Raw genomic sequence first — 18,273 nt, forward strand, 5'->3', positions numbered from 1 at the left:
TGCTAGATTCTCGGGAGGCGAACACTAGATGCGGGGAGATTCAGCATCAATTAGTGATGACATATTAACCTCAATGAACTTGACTGAAGAGACTTTGAATAACTTCAATATTATCTTAATAAACAGATTTCTATCTAAATTAATCTAAAAAAATCAGCTTATAAAGTGTAGATTTAACTCTGTTTATATATTATAATTTGGCCGTGACATCTCCATCATTGTTGATTAGAACAGAGGTTTATTTTTCTGAAAATAACAGATGATAAATTATTGAATTTTTTTTTTTTTTGAATCATAGAGCATTCATGTAGTCACTGGGCTGAAATGCAAGCAATCAATAAGAAATTCTGTATTAGTTTTCACCACCCTTTACAAGTTACACATTAAAGTTCTTGGAAGTAAGGATCGTGAAAATTTAATCTTCACGAGTATGACAGTGAAGTAAAACTAGCCCTGTGTACAATAAGCCTCTGAAAGCAAAGATAGAACTTGTACCCTGCACATTAGGATATAGAATGGCGTCGATTTTTGTCAGGTTTTACGCGACCTTTGACAGGGTTGGTGGCAGCACCGGCACGTGAAAAAGGAGATAGGCGTCCAAGTTTTTTAGAAACTGAGTTCATGAACGATTTCCTAGGGAGAGGAGGCTTATCAGCGGAGGGTGAAGCATATATTACAGGACTGCTTGATGCTGATATAAGGGAAGATCTTTCGATCTCTTTTAGTTTCATTTTCAACTTCACTATCTCTAGTTTCAGCTCTTCGTTTTCTCTTCGTAAGTTGGAGAACTCATTTGACACTGGATTAAGCCCGTTGGGGGATAGATTCGCCTTGTCGCGAAAATTATTAGGAGAATCCCAACCGACACTACCATCCACGGAATCGCGAAGACGTTGTTGTTCATAGTAGAGAACTTGAACCACAGTTTGAACGGGAAGCCTGTCGTTTTGAGCAGCGTGTGCACACGCATCTCGTGATAACTTCTGGCAATCCATCACGCTGCACACTTTCTTTTTCTCCGTGTCGCTTAGAATTGGATGAGCCTGAGATTTGTAAATTTTTTACTTTATCACCAGCAATTTATGATGCTTTTATAAAATTGATAGAACATTAGAGTGAGTGTCGTAAGTTTAATATTGATACGAGGTGACATCAAAATCCAAAGCCAATTCAAATGTGGTAAACCTGAGTGTATGTGCTTTCTAGAAGTGAAATCTGATGTAGGCTTTGCAAAATAGTAGAAGTACAAAAATGTGATCGTGAGTGCGTGTTCTACCAAAAGGAAATGAAGTAACCTGTCTCTGATTTCGATCTCCTTCCATGTCTCTCCCAGTAAAATAACATCATTATGCAAATAAAGTTTTAATAAGAGACCCGAAGAGAGACAGGTAATCTGAGTACAACATAAAAGTTGCATTTGACTCCTTAAACTGAGTAAGAAAAAAACATGTGTTTTTGGAAATACATTTTCTACGTTTAGTTTGTAAGAATTCACGTCATAAGAGACACAAAAGCTACCATAGAGAGCTTTTATCATGACGCAAAAATGTACTAGTTGTTTGATTAAAAAATCATTGTGACCTTAAAGCTACTAAGAGATATGGTGGGAAAACGAAATATCCCCATGGTTTCACTGTGCATCCAGGCATACTATAGATCACTGACTCATGACCAAACACGCACTGAATGATTAATATTTCAACACATCCATGACTTGTTATGTATGTACACTTAAGGAATCCAATTTATATAAGTTATACCAATAGGAGGAAAGAAGTTTCTAATAGCACTGATGACTAATTTAATATACAGTACTAGTTGCAGCCAAAAAGTTACCCCAAAAGAAGTTACAGCCACACGGGTTTAGAAGCTTACCTTAAGATAGATGTCTATGGCCCTATACATCCCATCCTCTGTTGATCTATATAGTTGAGGAATTAGTTCAGCTAGAGTGATGAATTTTGAAACAGGTAAATTTCTGTCGGTGGCTACTTCAGCGAGGTAGTTCTCCATTAGCTTTCCAATCCCATAGATATCACTTTGGGGAGGAGAAAAATATTCATCGTCTGCATTATAGGCTGAATGTTTTTCATTTTCAGATTGTAGGTAATTCATCATGATTCTCTGCACTGTATCTACATCAAACAGTGTGTCCCCAGTGAAGGAATAAGAAGGAATGAGAAGATCATCTAAAACAGCCTGTCCTAGCTGCAGGGCTATCCTCTTTTCCAAATCAAGCCTGCAGGCAACCGTAGTCTCGAGATATATGGCTGCCCGAAGCAACATAGAAAGAAAGCTCACTGACATTGCATTCTTCTCCCTTGGCAGAAGGCTCACTAATGTCTCTAAAACAACCCTCTTCTCGTGTTCCTCTTGTGCCTCAATTTCTATCTTCTTCCTACCCTTTCCGAATATCTCCTGCTCCACAACAAGAATTTTTCATGAATCAGAGTGCATTTTGGTTACTTGTGATAATCAATCACTGTTATTTCTTTTAATCAATCATACAAACTACGTTTTTGCTTTATGTATATCATTTTAGGCTATGCAACATCTAACCTTAGACCATCATATATGGTAATTAGTTGATTCTTATAATAATTACCATAAAGGTCACATCAACACTAATTTCTGATTGTTTGACACTGTAAAATTTTGTATACTGAGCATGCATGAATGTTGAACTCCTTGTACTGTCAATGATATTAATCAATCAGAATTTATTTTAAATGTAACTTTGGAAAATGGTGGTCATAAAATTTAATAAACTTGTTATTAGTGATAATATGTGACTGAATGAAAATTGATTTCGTATTTGAAACAAATATTTATTAGAAGAAATCACAAAATGAATCTTTTCATGGCACACAGTCAATACATAAAACCATGTTTATTTGTATTTCCATGTTTTGGGTAAAGGGTCATAGTCTTACCAAACCTCGTAGAGATTTCTGTGCATACAGCATGATGATGGGACCAAGAGCAAACTGTTTAAACCCTCTTGCCATCATTGCAATGACCACTCTTTGAAAAATGTCAATTCTGAGAACTGTGAAATCTTCAGCCCACCATTGAACTACTGGCCTTTGGTGAGATGCTATGCCATCACTGCTAATGTCACCTCTCATAGATGAAAAAAGTTGGGTCTCCTTTGAGGCTATGAACGCAATAGCATCTATGCATCGACTCACCAATTTTGCTTTTTCTGCAATTGGAAGGAACCGTGCAGACACGTGTAGGATAGAAACAGCCCCTGAAATAGTCTTCAGTGCCATTTCATTCAAGTAAGAATCAGCCCTTCCCACCAAATTTCCAACTGAATAATCCTCTGTCATCTCAAGATACTCTGCCACGCATCGAAGCATAGCAATGTTTTCAACACTAATCTCGAAGTTTACCCCGTAGCAGAATTTTGTTGCCAGTTCGAATGCTTCTGCTCCACCAGGCACATCATAAAGTTCAATGAATGAAACATCTTCGCCACTGGATTCTGAGACCAGTTTCTCTATGTAGCCACACTTGGAAACTAATGGAAACTGCAAATTATATTACAATTCATGAATTCAAACTTAAATATTTTCTTTTGTAAAAGGTTTGTGTTTGAGTTGGTTCACTTACCTTATGTAAGGAAAACGAAACTTCGCCAACTTGTACGGTGACATCACTCGGAATCTCATGAGAAAAAGCCCTGCAATCAAATAGTTCAAGTCAGAGGTTTCAAGTAATTTTCTTTATATCCAAAAAAAAAGGTCAAGGTTAGCAATCAGCAAATGTATGTTACATATGAAAGTAGGGAACGTTTGTTACAAGAGCCAGCAAAGAACGAGTTTTAGAAGATGAGAAACACACCATCCGCTTGTTCTCTTCATGGTGCTAGAAATAAGCTTCTAATTCTGGGAGACAAAATCAGAAGCAGCTAACAGTAGTAGATTTCTCTTGTCACCATCGACCAATGTCAGAGACAGAATTGTAGGTCGTTATGGTTTCTTTACCGTACGGTAGACGATGAAGCAGAAAGAAAAGTAGCAAAAACATGAAGACAGTTGAAAGCTCTTAAACTATATATAATATATAAGATCAGGGAAAAAGGGTAAGGGGGAAAAGAACTTACTTCATATTATATATATCCCTTTGTAATATTACTGAAATGAATGAGAAGCTTGACGGTGAACAAAAGAAGAACAAGTATTGGGCAATAATAAGAGGAGTTAAGTTTTATGAAATCCCAAGGTAGGGTCTTGTTGCATGCAAGAAAATGAAGCTTGTTGAGAGTAAGAAGAGGGGCAAAATATAAGCATGGAGATTGTGATTGTGTTTGTAATGTGTGGTGTGAGCTTTAAGTGAGTTAGAGTGTGAAGGATGAGATAGTTGGATGTTGGTTGGCGTCTTCCGAGGTCAGCACTTTTTCCACATGGAAACTGTCAAGCCACAAACCTTACCTATCAGACCAAACCAACTCATATATTATAGCTCAATCCTTCAAATGTTTACTTCTTCACAGAGATTACTCTTCCTTCAATTCAGGAGATCATACAGGGAAAACTTTATGAACATAAACATATATGTTGATACAAAGTTTTCATAATGGCCAAAGGAGAAAATGGTTGAAGTTGAACCACCACCATGGATAAATCTCACATCCTAGGCCAAAGATTTTTTCTTTTCTATCCGAGGTTGACCAAAAGCATAAAAATTAGAGGTTGAAATAGATAAAAATCCAAATCCATAAAATTATAATACAATAAAAATCCTACTCTTTTGTTATAATTATTAACCTCAGCTCACATATTACACAATTGTAAAAACAATTAATAGGTTTGATCTATTCGATCAACCAATTTCATCCACGTTTTAGACTCGTTAGATTAAGTGTAAAAAAAAAATACTTAAACAAAAATGGGACAAGCCAAGTTGTTAAGTTAGATATCTTTTTTTTTTTTTCAAAAGTTAGGTAAAAGGCAGTAAAATTTAACCCTATGGTTTAAGCTTCCATCTCATTTATTTATTGTGTTGAGAATATTTCTTTAATATTTTTATTTAAATTAGTTTTTTTTTAAATTAAATATTATTTAGATAAAATTAAAATATAATTAATTATTATTTAGATTTAGAAAGTTAAGATTAAAATATTGTTACTATTTTATATTTATTACATTTTTTTTCAATATATAGAGTACATGTACAAAGTAAAGTAAATGAAAACTTCCTCAACCTAAATATATCTCTTATATTTAAAACACAAAATCCAACAATAGGAATCATAGTGACGTGTACAATGGAAAGAGAAAAAATTTCTCACAAGTGATTATTCCTCTCTTCCAAGACGAAAGTTATGATTTGTGGGTGAACTTGCAAACTATCTAGAAGGGCTATATTTATGGGAAGTTCTGGAAGAGCATTATATTGTTAATTCGTTATCTAAAAATCTGATTATAGCTCAAATTGAAATTCAAAAGAAAAGAAAAACAAAAAAAAGGCAAGTAAGGTGTGATCATGTTTGTTAGTTGGTGTTTCATAAATGATTCTTACTAAAATCACGACTTTAACGACATCCAAATAAATTTGAGACAATTTGAAAGTAAAATACAAAGAAAACGAATATTTTTGGCATGAAAATGTTAAATTTGATAAGAAATTTAAATTGCAAAGAATGAAAGAGTTTAAGACAATTAAGGAATATTCAAACAAATTGTTGGGTATTGTTAACAAGATAAAACTAATTGGGTAGGAAGTTTCCTAATTCCAAATTAATTATACAAAATATCAATTATTTTGTTGGAAAATACAAAGGACTTGTCTAAAATTACTTTGAAAAAAATTATATATGTCTTGCAAGTACAAAAGCAAGAGAGATTAGTGAGAGAAGAATGTGTTCTTGGAGGTACTTTATTTCATATTGTTGAAAGTTTTTTCATGTCAAGAACTACAAATACAACCAAAACAATGATATGCATGTTATTTTGTTTTGTCCCTATTGCAAGAAAAAATCATGAACACAACAAGTGTAATGGAAGCCAAATGTCACAAATATGGTCAATTGGGACATGTAGTAAAGATATAAAAATCTCAACATCTCAAGAAGCTATGGAGATTATAAAGTGTGAACACGAGAAGAAAACATAAAAAGGGAGAGTTGAATTGTATTTTTATCAAAATCTTATCCAATTGGAAATACTCAAGCGATATATTAGTTATCAAGTGATCAAACTGTAAGTCTTTCGTCGGATAGATTTGATCATATGTAATCCAGTAACTTATCTTAATTACTTGACTTTAATCATTTTTCTAGTTTATTTCTAACAAATCATCATAGAGTATTTATAGTGTTTTATGGATCATGAAAGTTGTAGTTTAAAATCTTAGCTGAGAATTAAATAAGATTGGTTTCTAAATAACTATTTTTCACAAATTATTATAAATTTTTGCAAATATTGTTAGTATGTAAATATATAGACAATGTCTTCAATTTGATGGGTCTATCAACTAGTGATTTGAGTTTGTTGATTTGAGACAAACACAAGTCCAGAGGTAGAATAATTTGCTAGATTAGGCGAGATTTTAAGGAAAGTTTTCTAATAAAGATTTTTATATACTAAGACACATTTGATTAAGTTCAAAAGACCTAACTCAAACATTTAATAATTTTTTTGGTTAAAGAAATGTATTTTGAAAACAAGTCTTTAACGTAGTTGTTTTGTCTGATAGGTCACATCAGACACAAGTTTATACTTTGCGTCTGATCGTTATAGATGTAGATAGAAAACTCAATTCAAAAGGCTCTTTAGGTAAAATTGTTTTCTTTGCATAATCTCACAAATCTTTCTGATCCTGTCGTCAACTCAAGCATGGAGGAATTGCTTTCTCGCTTCCTTACCCCGCCTATGCAATTGTGCTATCCGCAAGAATGCTCTTAGAACCTTCTCCGGGAACTTCAAACGCAACCTGCAAAACACACAGACGGCGCCTCTAGCGGCCGTTTGCACTCCGACGCTCAAGTTAGGTCACAGAACCACCAACAAAAATGTCACCGAATCTCTCTCTGATTCTCTTTTCTCTCTCTCTCTGTGTCTGTGCCTAACAGAATTCTGTTACGCTATCCTCTGCGTGTGTCAGGATTCTATTACGCTATTGTGCGAAAACGTACCAAAATGAGTAAAAACGTGGGTGTGTACCTTTCACGACACGGAGTGCACTTTTATCTTGGTCGCGCCTCTCTCAGATGGTGACACGTGGAGGCATGCAACTCACATCTAACCGTACACGTGCCACTACCTGAAGGGCTCTAGCGCATCTCTTTGTGCGCCTAAGTTATTCCCTTGCGGAGTAACTTAGCGCGTTTCTTCCATCTGGGTGAATCGCACACTTATAGGAGAACTCCAGGTGTGGCTGGACTAGGCACACTCACCAAGCATTGTTCTCTGCATAAATGATTTCCCCTTCATGATGTCATGCACGTAATGGGTTAAGAGAGTCACCAATCACTGACCGGTTTACTAACTCCCTCAGGCCACTCTCGTGCACGATTCTACCGGCGAGCAGCTCCTCTTTCTCTGAGATATGATCATGCGAGGTCCATGCGTAACGCTCTCGCTGGGAATCTCAGTCCCAGTTTAACTGCGTGTAACACGAAACCCCGATGACCATGCACCCGATGACTGATCGGTGCTCTATTGCTTCTCGCGTTCTCCCCCAGGTGTTTATCTTGGAATTGATCTGTCGGTGGCCACTCGGTTACTACCCACCGATCACCGTTCTGGGTGATCTCCTTCCTGATTTCTCTGCCACCTGATCCACGTGTCACCCTGCGAGTGATCCACGTGGTTATCTGCTGCTGACGTCATCGACTACCGATGACCGACCGGATCACTTTCATTCTTGAGAAATCAGACCATAATAACATATAATGTAAAGAAGATATGGAAGATAAATATGCTCAACAATTTATATTGATTCATCTATCTCAACAAACTACATCCAATTCTCAATTAACTAATTGAGTTACGCTATAGACCGACTATTGTTATGAAATACATTTCAAGTATTATTTAAACTCATAGTCATTCTTAAAATCCCTTAATTATTTTTTTTCAAGACTTCTTGCTCCATCGAATATATTTGTTCCCAAGCCAATATATCAAGTTAATTATCTCTACTCGTCTAGCAAAGTTATCATGATATATTATATAATGTTATTATTAGTATGAAATATTTATTAACTTTATCAATACCTAATATTTATTGAAATTGGTCCTCTGTAGTAGAATTTCTTCTCTTAATTAATTTATAAAAGATCTTAATTATAAAAATCAAATTCAGTAGTAGTGAAAATGCATTAATAATGTATTGAGTGGGTAACGTGCATGTGAAGTGTATGAAAGAAGTGAAGTGAGTTATAGATATATAGTAAAAGAAAATCTAAGCATTGACACCTGGGTGTTGTTGATAAGATATGGTGATGGTGAGGAACAATTGGTGGTAGCTGAAAGATCCTAATATAATGAACACCCAGCACACGTAGCCATCAAGGGCATATTCATGATCTTGCTCCCTCATCATGCATATTAGGTCAATAACGGTCCCTTTTAGAATGCAGACTGATCATGGGACAGAAAGATCATTCATAGAAATCCATGTCAGAATCGAATGAGTTTTTCTCTGGACCTTTTCCTTGGATTATTGCCTATCCAAATAATAATGCTTAATTAAAACATGCCCTACAACACCTCACTATACCATTATTTCCATTTCGATCAATCCATTACCTCTCATACTTCGTTAACCACAAAGCAACAAACCAAAAACGAAAAGCATAAACAACCTGACTGCAATCCCTAAAGTAGCTACCCATGCTTGTCGGGATTCCTTGCATGGAGTACTGTGTCTCTCAGATCCAAGTTAATATATATGCTTCACTCATCTACATACTATCACACAAATCAATAAGCATGTATATACTATTTACCATCATCAAATAACTCCACAAATATCCATGCCAAACTGTACTTTAGTTCCTTTTGCCTCAGTTTTTTTTGTAACAAACACTCTTCTTTCTTACTAGTGTAAACAAGGAAAATTTACTATAAAATGGTGTAATCCATTTTAAAAATTACATAAATGAGAAAATGCAAAAAATTTATAAACATTGACATTTTTTAGTTAAAGTTGGCAACATGAATTAAATCTATTAATCTGTCACTTATTTTAATTTTTTTAATTAAAGTTGTTAACCGGATTGATAACTTCGGTTTAAATAAAATGTTAAAAAATTGTACACTAGATTGACAACTTTAGTATATTTTATCTAAATTGAAGTTCTCAATTCGATTCACAAGTTCAATTGAAATTTTCTTCAAAATGAATGATAATTAATATTTTTTAAAATAAAAATATATATATTTGAATATTTTTATTTTATAGATAATATCAAAAATTTAATTTTGTTTTATTTAAAAAAATCATATATAAAGTTGAAGAATTAAAATTATTTTTTACAATAATTTTAAATAAATTGGGTTAAAAATGATTTGTGTGATTTTTTTTATCAGTAATAAAATAAATAAATAAATAGAAACCACTTCATGGGTGGTCCAACCCTTATAAATAAATACCTGACAATAACTCCTATTAGAACGCCTGCCTACCAGTTTGTCAAATGGGCTACTAGACCAACACTACCCAACATTACATAATCAACCTCATACAATCCAAAGGATTTAAAACCCAACTAGAATACGAGAAATAAGAAAAACGAGATTTTGCATGAATCCAAGACCATACCTTAACGTGCACCGAAGCGAACACCTCAGACACATCTGCCACTCCACTATTAAAGATGACCGAGTTCCTAATATTCCAAATTTCGCTCACAATGCCAACCCAAATTGAACCCCAAACGTCGTTAACCGAAACAGAAGTCTGACTCATCCTGAATTGTGCAAAATTTGACTTAGGGTCCTTGTGAAAAACAAACTACACTCCAAGCCACTCAAAGCACAGACACCAGATACGCCAAGCAAACCTGCAAACAAAGAACAAGTGACACGACTCCTCCTCCTCCTCCCCGCACAAACAACACAAGGAATTTTCCACCGCCACTCCACTCCTTACCAAATTAACCCTTGAGGTAATCCTATTCTCCACCACCCTCCAAGCAGTGAACAAAGCAGAAGGCAAGGCTTTACACCTCCACAACTTACTATGCTTAGGAGAAAATTCCCCTCCTCTACCCCGCCTTACCTGAACATAGGCAGAGTTGACTGAGAAAGTTTGCCTTTCCCCAACCTTCCAAACCCAACAGTTTGCCTCCCCCAAAGTCAACTTCGCCTCTTGCAATAACTGAACTAGTTGTTCCACCAAAGACTTCTCCCAGTCGAAAAAGGATATGCGCCATTCCAGATTCCACACCCGCACACCATTATACCAATATCCAAGCTTAACCACTTTTGCGTCTTTGGCCGAACTTATAGAGAAAAGTCCTGGAAAAACTCCCTTCAAATTACCGCAACCCAACCAATTGTCCTCCCAGAAAGATATCTTCTTACCGTCCCCCACTTTCCACTTAACCCATCTTCAAAACTTCTGCCCCAACCCTATGAATTCCACACCTCCTTCAGATCTTTCCACCAGAGAGAACCCCTATTAGACTTGTTGTCTTCTCTCAGGCTTCTCCAACCTCCGTACTTAGAATCGAGAATCTCTTTCCACAAACCTCCTCTATCTGTCCCCAAATCCACTTTTCTAACAATGCTAAGTTAAAAATCCTAAGATCAATGATTCCATGACCTCCAAAATCCCGAGGCTCACACACCTTATCCCAATAAGAAAAATGATTTGTGTGATAAATTAAAAATATTGACATTTTTTAAATATTGTTAAAGTTAAAAGTATTTTTGTTGTTTTTTTTATAAAAAAAATATGCTTGTGAATTACATTTTAGGGTTGATACAATTATAAAAAAATGGATATGGTTTATGCATAAATTTTTAGATTATATATTATATGAAGTTATAGATTATATAATATGTAAAGAGTAATAATATACATCTATTTATGCTAAAATAAATGTATTTATAAAAAATTAAATTATATAAGTCATTAAAAGAAGATAATATTAAAATATTTTATGAAAACAACATTAAGGATAATTTTATTGTCTAAATGGACAATTTTCTCTGTGGTGACTTTTATTGTGACAGTTAGAACATTTTTTTTTGTGCTTGTTTTAAATTGGTTGATCCATTTCATTACTCAAACGAGTTGTAATTAGTCATCCCGAGTTTTTACATTGCATGTGGGGGTTAGGTATGAAATTTGATCTGGTATAAGTAGACCAGTAATCCTCGTTTTGAACGGGATGAAATTCAACTTGATATGCTTTTTTTAATTTTGTGGAGACAATAAATTGGATCAATAGATGTCGTCATTTGTAAATGTGTGTGTGTCTTGCCTGAATAGGAGGAAACAAGATGGTAGACAAGAATGTTATGAAAAATTTAAATTGCCTTTACGATTTTGTTTGAACTTTACAATAGAAAGAGAAAATAATGTATCTCACAAACCTTCTTCTCAATTTTTTTTTATGTGGATACAACAATTGAGAGATATTGAAGTAAAACAAATGATGGGTACAAGGCTCCATTGCTCTCTTATTATATAACAAAATTGTGTCTGAATTGAATATAACAACATAATTATTTCAAATTTTATTCATTATTAAGTCAAATCCCTCAAACGAATGTGCCATTTTTTTCCAGTGTATAGAAAATTCTCACAAACGGTACACTTTGTTTCATTTATTTTTTCTCAGTTTCATAATAAAGAAGTTGTCTTCACCATTAATAACCTTGCATGGTCACCGAATGAAGAAGTTTCACACACTGTTGTCAACTTCTATTGAAACAGCGTGCACCCCCTTTATTTTCTCACATGACATCCTTTCTCACATCACATGCCTACAACAATTGCTACTTTGCTAAGATTTCTTTTCTCACATGTCTACAACAATTCTTACTTTGGTGATATGGGTACAATAATTGAATAAGAATGCTTTGAGATTCTCTGTCACACTCAATTTGAATTCAAACTTAATATTCATTAGTATGGATGAAGGATGCACATTTAGCATTCACAATGTATTCACAATTCCTATTTAAATGGACTCGTACTCTCCTCACATTCCACTACGCTTAGTTGAAATGTTTCTTAATTGTGTCAATTTTTTTTAAGTGCTTAACTATACCAATTTACCTTCAAAGATCATCTCTCTTTACATATTTAGTATGATATTGTCATTTAACTTTATATTATATTATCTATGAATATATTTTAACATCTTAGGTATATTTTTCTATTATAATTTTTTAGTCTTATAAATATTTTGGTATAATATTATATATGAATATTTTTATATTATATTATTATATATCAATATTTTTTTTCTGTCTTACCAGTATTTTTACATTATACATATTTTTCTATTTTTCTATTGTTATGAATATTTTTTTTTGTTATGAATATTTTGGTATGATATTATATATAAATATTTTTAAAACGTTCTTATTTTCTTTTACTTGTGTGAGTAATCAATAGTTTTTCATTTTATAATCATGTTTTCCATCAAATTCATTACTCCAACTAAACAAACTCACAATTTCCATCACCAACTACAAAATTACAGCAGTATAAAGTTAATCAGAAAATTCAAAATAAAAAAAATAAAAACGGATTTTAAATCTTATCAAATTAAAAATAAAAAATCTAGTTTTAAAAAATAAAGAGAAGAAATATGAATAGAAAAAAAAATACTTATTTTCTTTCTTCCTTATATATAGAAAAAACAATATTTTTAAATAGTTATAGTGAATAAATGTAATAACTAAAATGGACTTGTAATCGTGGAATCCCAAAACCCTGCATCAACCAGAACCCACCCAAAACCCCTTTAATCAACCTTACAATCCATGTTATCGAAACCCACACTTTCACTCTAATGTTCATATCTCACCATCGCCCACCACCGAATTTCATTTCACCACACCAATGGAGCTTTCTTCTTCCTTCACACTCTCCCGCACCTTCTCCTTCACATCTTCACTCAATCCCATTGCCCTGCAAATCCAAATCTTCCCCAAAACCCCCACCCCGCAACCTCTCCCCCTCCGCATTTCGGCGGTTGCCATAGACCCGCCGCAGGAGGAGCTTCCCAAGAACAGTCCCCAGCGCCTTCTCAAAGAGCTCGAGGAGCGCAAGCGACCCTACCGCCGAACCCCACGCGCGCCCCCGCGGGGTCTCATACTCACGCCCCCACTAGACAACAAAAGATTGGCTAACAGGTTCCTCAACAGCCCCCAACTTTCCCTTAAATCCTTCCCCTTGTTGAGCTCGTGCCTACCCTTCACTGAGCTCAACTACGGAGACAGGGCGTGGATGGAGCAGCACCTGCTCGAAGTGAAGCAAGCGCTGGGGTACCCGCTGGAGCCCTCCCACACGCTCGGCGACGATAGCAACCCCGCCAGAGAGCTTGACACGCTTTTGTATCTGGCGTTCCAGCACGAGTCGAGTCAGAGGAGCAAGGCGCGGCACGTGAGGTACGGCCACTCCAGACTCTTCTTTCTGGGGCAGTACGTGCTGGAGCTGGCTTTCGCCGAGTTTTTCTTGCAGAGGTATCCGAGGGAGTCGCCTGCCCCCATGAGGGAGCGTGTTTTTGGGCTGATAGGGAAGGGGAGCATGCCCAAGTGGATTAAAGCTTCGAGCTTGCACAATTTGGTGTTCCCGTATCATGATATGGATAAGTTGGTCCGGAAGGAAAGGGAGGCAACTGTAAAGTAAGAACCTCTTTTTTGTTTTGTTTGTTACTCTTTTACAATCAACGTGCTTCCTTTTTGTGATGATTGTGATGATGCTAGCTGTTTCTGTTTACTGTCGTTTTTCTTGCATCTGAAGTTGCTTCATGGTGTTACATTGGAATGAACATCAATTCGATTTCTCAAGTATATCACTCTCTCTCCTAAATAAACAAAGTTATGAATTATGTAGACAGTGCTTAAAGTATTGAATATCCATCGGTTTGGTTCTTATGTTGACATATTTCACTAATGTTTTAAGGACTAATTTGAAGATTTTTTCATTACTTGAGGACTACTTAACATAATTTCTGATACTTGAGTGATTATCTATATAATTCATTACTTTATTACTAATTACGCATCTTTAATCTCATGATTCGTATGAAAATAGTTTAAATGTCTTAACCTATTATCGAAATTCACCTATTAAACATATTTAATTGTTGCATCTTACTCTTTATGGGTCGGCCAACAGCCTACCAAGAATGTTACTGAGATCGAGTCTAAGGAGATTAGGCCTAGGCCATAACACTACACAACTCCCAACCTCGGGCTTTGAGCTCGAAGGCTAAAAGAAGTGGTAAACCAATCACACATTCCTTTAGCTCGGCTATCTACCAAGAATATTTGTGAGATCGACCCTAAGGAGATTGGACTTGGACCATAACATTACACAGGCCCCCAACCTCGAGCTTTTGTGGTGACCAATACCAAGTGTACAAGCTTTGGCAACGACATCAAGCGAAGATTGCCAAACATAAATAAGCTTTGCTGATGATCTCATGGAAGATTCTCAAGCGTAAATAAGCTTTGGCGACGACCCCTCATTGTCATCACAGGCATTTATTATTTTACTTCCCTTTAAGTTCTTCCTACATCCTTCTTGACTCCTTCGTCCTTTTTTCATTTTGCTTGGGCATCTTTTCCATTACTTTGCCATCATTTTGTAAGGTTTGGGATACCTCCTCTTCCTCCTTTTATGACATAGTCCTTCTTATTGTTCGCATTTTTGAAAATAGCACAAGATTGATTTACTTACCTCAGGGTGAACGCTAAAATGTTCTAGTCAGCATAAAGTATAGAGATCCCAAGCTAAAACATTCAATCTGTCCTTTTTTTCTCTCCTAATTATGTCTCTTTATTCTCATGATTCCTATCAAAATAGTTTAAATGTCTTAACTTAACGGTTTTATCGAAATTCACCTATTAAATATATTTAGTTATCATAATCATATCATACTCTTATGGGTTAGCCAATGACCTACCAGGAATATTACTGAGATCATGTCTAAGAAAATAAAAAATCAGGAATTACTGTGCCATAGCACTACAAAATTGATGGTAGTTGATGTTAGGAATTGTTGCTGTAGCTTCTTTACAATACAATATGCTCACTTTCAAGTAATATTCTTTTTAGAAAATGTAAGGACGACGTCAGAGGTCCGCAATTATGTGTTACTGTTAGGGAAGGTTTTAGAATGCAGTCATGGTTTTCTCTCAATCCTTGTATATTGTGGGAAATTGTGGATAAATACGGCTGATGCACCAGCCGTAGTTGTGATAGTGTTAGGGATGTGGACAGCCGAAAAACCTTGACATCGGGGAGCTGTTGGCATATTCAATATGTTTGGTTGGAGTAACCTGACTGGCCAAACTGGATTTCTTAATTAGATTAACACTGAATTTTCAGTTGTTATTAAGTTTGTAATGCCCCCACCTTTCCCTCTCATAGTATAAAGTTATTATTTGGTTTTTTTAGTTATACAAACTTTCTCATTATTCCATAAGCTAAAAAATTCTTCTTTTAATCCTTATATAATATATATAATTTTTAATCCTTGTCGTAGGGATTAAACTGATACATGCAGAGACTAAAAGGGTCTACAACTCGTATGTGTAAGGACTTGAAGATAATATTTCAACTATAGGTACTATTTGGGGAAATTTTCTGTAATTGTAGTGATCAAATGAGTACTTAAACCTTATTCTTTAAAACAGTAAGAGATTTGGATTTGAAAATTTCGTTGGTGTTATTTTTGCTTCTAACTGAAAACCTGCCTGCAAAATTTGGACAAATATGTTTGTTTCGTGCTCTGTAGCTCAACATTGTGTTTCTCCATCTGCCTAATCCTCATAATATGGGCCATGAGTTTGTGAGATCAATGACCTTTTCTTTTGATGCTAGCTTCCTTTGGAGACCAAGCTGTTAACTCTTAAATTGCTACAATTAAATGAGTTGAATACTATTAAAGGGAAATATATGAAAGAGAAGACAAATTTCATTAGCCTCTCTTGATGATATTTTTGTTGTTGTTGTTTTAATCATTAATTGTAGAATGACCTTGATCAATTAAATGGGTGTCTGCCAATAATCTGTTTCTTGAATGTATGGCTTTTGTTATTTGCTACTATCATTGCAGGTCTGTGTTTTGGGCTTTGTTTGGGGCAATCTATCTCTGTTTTGGTATGCCAGAAGTATATCGTGTTCTTTTTGAAGTCTTTGGAATGGATCCAGATGCTGAGGAATGCCAGCCCAAATTGCGTAGGCAACTTGAAGATATAGATCATGTATCTGCGGAGTTTGAAGGCAAGATAAGCTGGCAAGATATGGTTGCGTACAAGGCATGTTCTACAGTCTTCTGTCTCAGTATTTATTTATTTCGAAAGAGCTACCACATAAAAAACTAAATATTGTGAACTATGGTTGCCAAACCTAATCTTGCTTCATTATAAATTCAAAATTGTTTCTCTGCTCTTTTGTCAGTTGTGCATGCAAAACCCTGATGCTCAATATAATTGGCATATGTTATTATTTGAAGAACAGCAATGATGTTTACTGCTCTGCATTCAGCCTCCTGCAGATGCCTTGTTTGCACATCCACGGCTGTTCAGAGCTTGTGTTCCTCCAGGAATGCATCGGTTTAGAGGAAATGTATGGGATTATGATTGCAAACCTCAGATTATGCGAGTCCTTAGATATCCACTAAAAATGACAGATAGAATTCCAGAAATTACTAAAGCCAGGAACATAGAGCTTGATCTTGGGTTGCAGGTATCTCTATTATTGCCTCTCAGTGTGATTTTCATTTGCCAGATCTGACTATTACATACACTTTGACTTGACTTCTGAGGGTTGGGGATATCTTTTGATGCACCTCTGAATAAATATATAACCATGCATGCTTCCATTGTCCCATCCTTGGGTTCAATATTCATGCTACATTGGCCAGGTTTAATGACAAATGAAGTTGTCTGGGGTGGTGGGGGCTCTTCTTTAACCTGTCTTCCTAGGAAAATGTGATCAGCTTGAAGGTTCCCCAACTACCGTTAATACTGTTGAATTTCTTGTTGAATCACAGCTATGTTTCTTGCACCCATCAAAGTACAAATTCGATCATCCTCGATTTTGCTACGAGCGATTAGAATACCTTGGCCAAAAGATTCAGGTACTAATCTTTCTGTTCACTGTATTAATATTTGATTGAAAAGAAACTCTTTATATCATACACTAAAATTTTCTCGTGTCTTTGCACTGCATACCATATAATTTGTCTTTTTGGCATTTTTACAGGATTTGGTAATGGCTGAAAGATTGTTGATCAAGCATTTAGATGCTCCAGGGTCCTGGTTACAAAATAGACACCGCAGGTTTCTTATGAACAAGTATTGTGGAAGATATTTGAGGAACAAAAATCTCCACCACTTTATTATATATTCCGAAGAGGTTCAAGACGCATATCAGCGCAGCTATAAACTGAAGTACCCAGTCAATACGGCTGTTCAACAGGCCCTTCACGGGCTTTCATATGCTGTTTATGGTAAACGTGATGTGAGACGTCTGATGTTTGAGGTTTTTGACTTTGAGCAAATCCAGTCTGAGGCAATGTAAATATGAAGAGACAGAACAATAGTGACAAGGATAGAAGAATTACATATTATGATTTGGTCCACCTTGCTTTAATTGATTTGCAAATTCTTTTGAAGTTGCCCTTGTATATATATTCACTGTATTCTATTAATTTTGAAGACTGAGCTCTACATTCTTAAAATTGCATGGAGATGAGGATGCGTTATGTGGATGTGTCTGGCTATCTGTTCTTCTCCAATCACCATAGCCAGACTTTGTTGGTCAAGTAGGTGATTTTAGGATGAATATTACCTCATACTTGTCCATTGTAACAAAATTATGGGGCTAAATTTTGAATCTAACTAATGATTATGAACTACCCTCCCCCAAAAAAATCTCTTGAAAGATGTAGTTATAGAATAATTATGTCATAGTCTTGTACTCTTCGCATAGTGATCGTCCTGCTACAATTTCATCTCATGGTTTGAGAAACAGTGGTCTTTTTCAAAATTTTCTGTTTGGACAAAACTCTGCAGGTTGCTTTGGTTGGTTGAAAAGGTTGCCCTTTTTTCCAATGATGAA

General features: G+C 35.4%; 2 protein-coding genes across 8 annotated transcripts; one reads left to right on the forward strand and one right to left on the reverse strand.

Moving 5' to 3' along the window:
* Window positions 1-325: 325 nt before the first annotated feature.
* LOC137808238 (BTB/POZ domain-containing protein SR1IP1) lies at window positions 326-4,636 on the reverse strand. Of its 3 annotated transcripts, XM_068609258.1 has the most exons (6): window positions 4,112-4,636; window positions 3,850-3,986; window positions 3,619-3,688; window positions 2,934-3,536; window positions 1,876-2,418; window positions 326-1,043 (listed from the first exon to the last, which is right to left on the reverse strand). In XM_068609258.1, exons 2-6 carry the CDS (start codon window positions 3,867-3,869, stop codon window positions 504-506), a joined length of 1,776 nt encoding a protein of 591 aa, XP_068465359.1. In that variant the 5' UTR covers window positions 3,870-3,986; window positions 4,112-4,636; the 3' UTR covers window positions 326-503. The 3 variants fall into 3 exon arrangements, with proteins under 3 accessions (XP_068465359.1, XP_068465361.1, XP_068465360.1); XM_068609260.1 differs by lacking the exon at window positions 3,850-3,986 and having other exon boundaries at window positions 4,112-4,338; XM_068609259.2 differs by lacking the exon at window positions 4,112-4,636 and having other exon boundaries at window positions 3,850-4,006.
* Window positions 4,637-12,876: 8,240 nt separating this feature from the next.
* Window positions 12,877-17,893, forward strand: LOC137808240 (ribonuclease III domain-containing protein RNC1, chloroplastic). 5 transcript variants are annotated; one of them, XM_068609263.2, is made up of 6 exons: window positions 12,912-13,823; window positions 15,692-15,772; window positions 16,265-16,466; window positions 16,696-16,896; window positions 17,204-17,290; window positions 17,416-17,893. In XM_068609263.2, exons 3-6 carry the CDS (start codon window positions 16,311-16,313, stop codon window positions 17,731-17,733), a joined length of 762 nt encoding a protein of 253 aa, XP_068465364.1. In that variant the 5' UTR covers window positions 12,912-13,823; window positions 15,692-15,772; window positions 16,265-16,310; the 3' UTR covers window positions 17,734-17,893. The 5 variants fall into 5 exon arrangements, 2 of the variants coding, with proteins under 2 accessions (XP_068465363.1, XP_068465364.1); XM_068609262.1 differs by lacking the exon at window positions 15,692-15,772 and having other exon boundaries at window positions 12,877-13,823; XR_016519240.1 differs by lacking the exon at window positions 15,692-15,772 and having other exon boundaries at window positions 12,895-13,823; window positions 16,609-16,896.
* Window positions 17,894-18,273: the final 380 nt, after the last annotated feature.

The sequence above is a fragment of the Phaseolus vulgaris genome, chromosome 3, assembly GCF_051622355.1.
Source record: "Phaseolus vulgaris cultivar YP4 chromosome 3, ASM5162235v1, whole genome shotgun sequence".
In the NCBI taxonomy this organism is placed as follows: Eukaryota; Viridiplantae; Streptophyta; class Magnoliopsida; order Fabales; family Fabaceae; genus Phaseolus; species Phaseolus vulgaris.

What these genes read in the sequence shown, in the direction of transcription:
- LOC137808240 (XM_068609262.1), top strand. Translation starts at nt 13,039, where the DNA reads ATGGAGCTTTCTTCTTCCTTCACACTCTCCCGCACCTTCTCCTTCACA. An exon ending in GAAAGGGAGGCAACTGTAAA is followed by an intron (nt 13,824 to 16,264) that starts GTAAGAACCTCT and finishes CTATCATTGCAG; the next exon opens with GTCTGTGTTTTGGGCTTTGT. An exon ending in AAGATATGGTTGCGTACAAG is followed by an intron (nt 16,467 to 16,695) that starts GCATGTTCTACA and finishes CTCTGCATTCAG; the next exon opens with CCTCCTGCAGATGCCTTGTT.
- LOC137808238 (XM_068609258.1), bottom strand. Translation starts at nt 3,869, where the DNA reads ATGAAGAGAACAAGCGGATG. An exon ending in ATGAAGAGAACAAGCGGATG is followed by an intron (nt 3,689 to 3,849) that starts GTGTGTTTCTCA and finishes ATTTGATTGCAG; the next exon opens with GGCTTTTTCTCATGAGATTC. An exon ending in AGAAATCTCTACGAGGTTTG is followed by an intron (nt 2,419 to 2,933) that starts GTAAGACTATGA and finishes GTTGTGGAGCAG; the next exon opens with GAGATATTCGGAAAGGGTAG.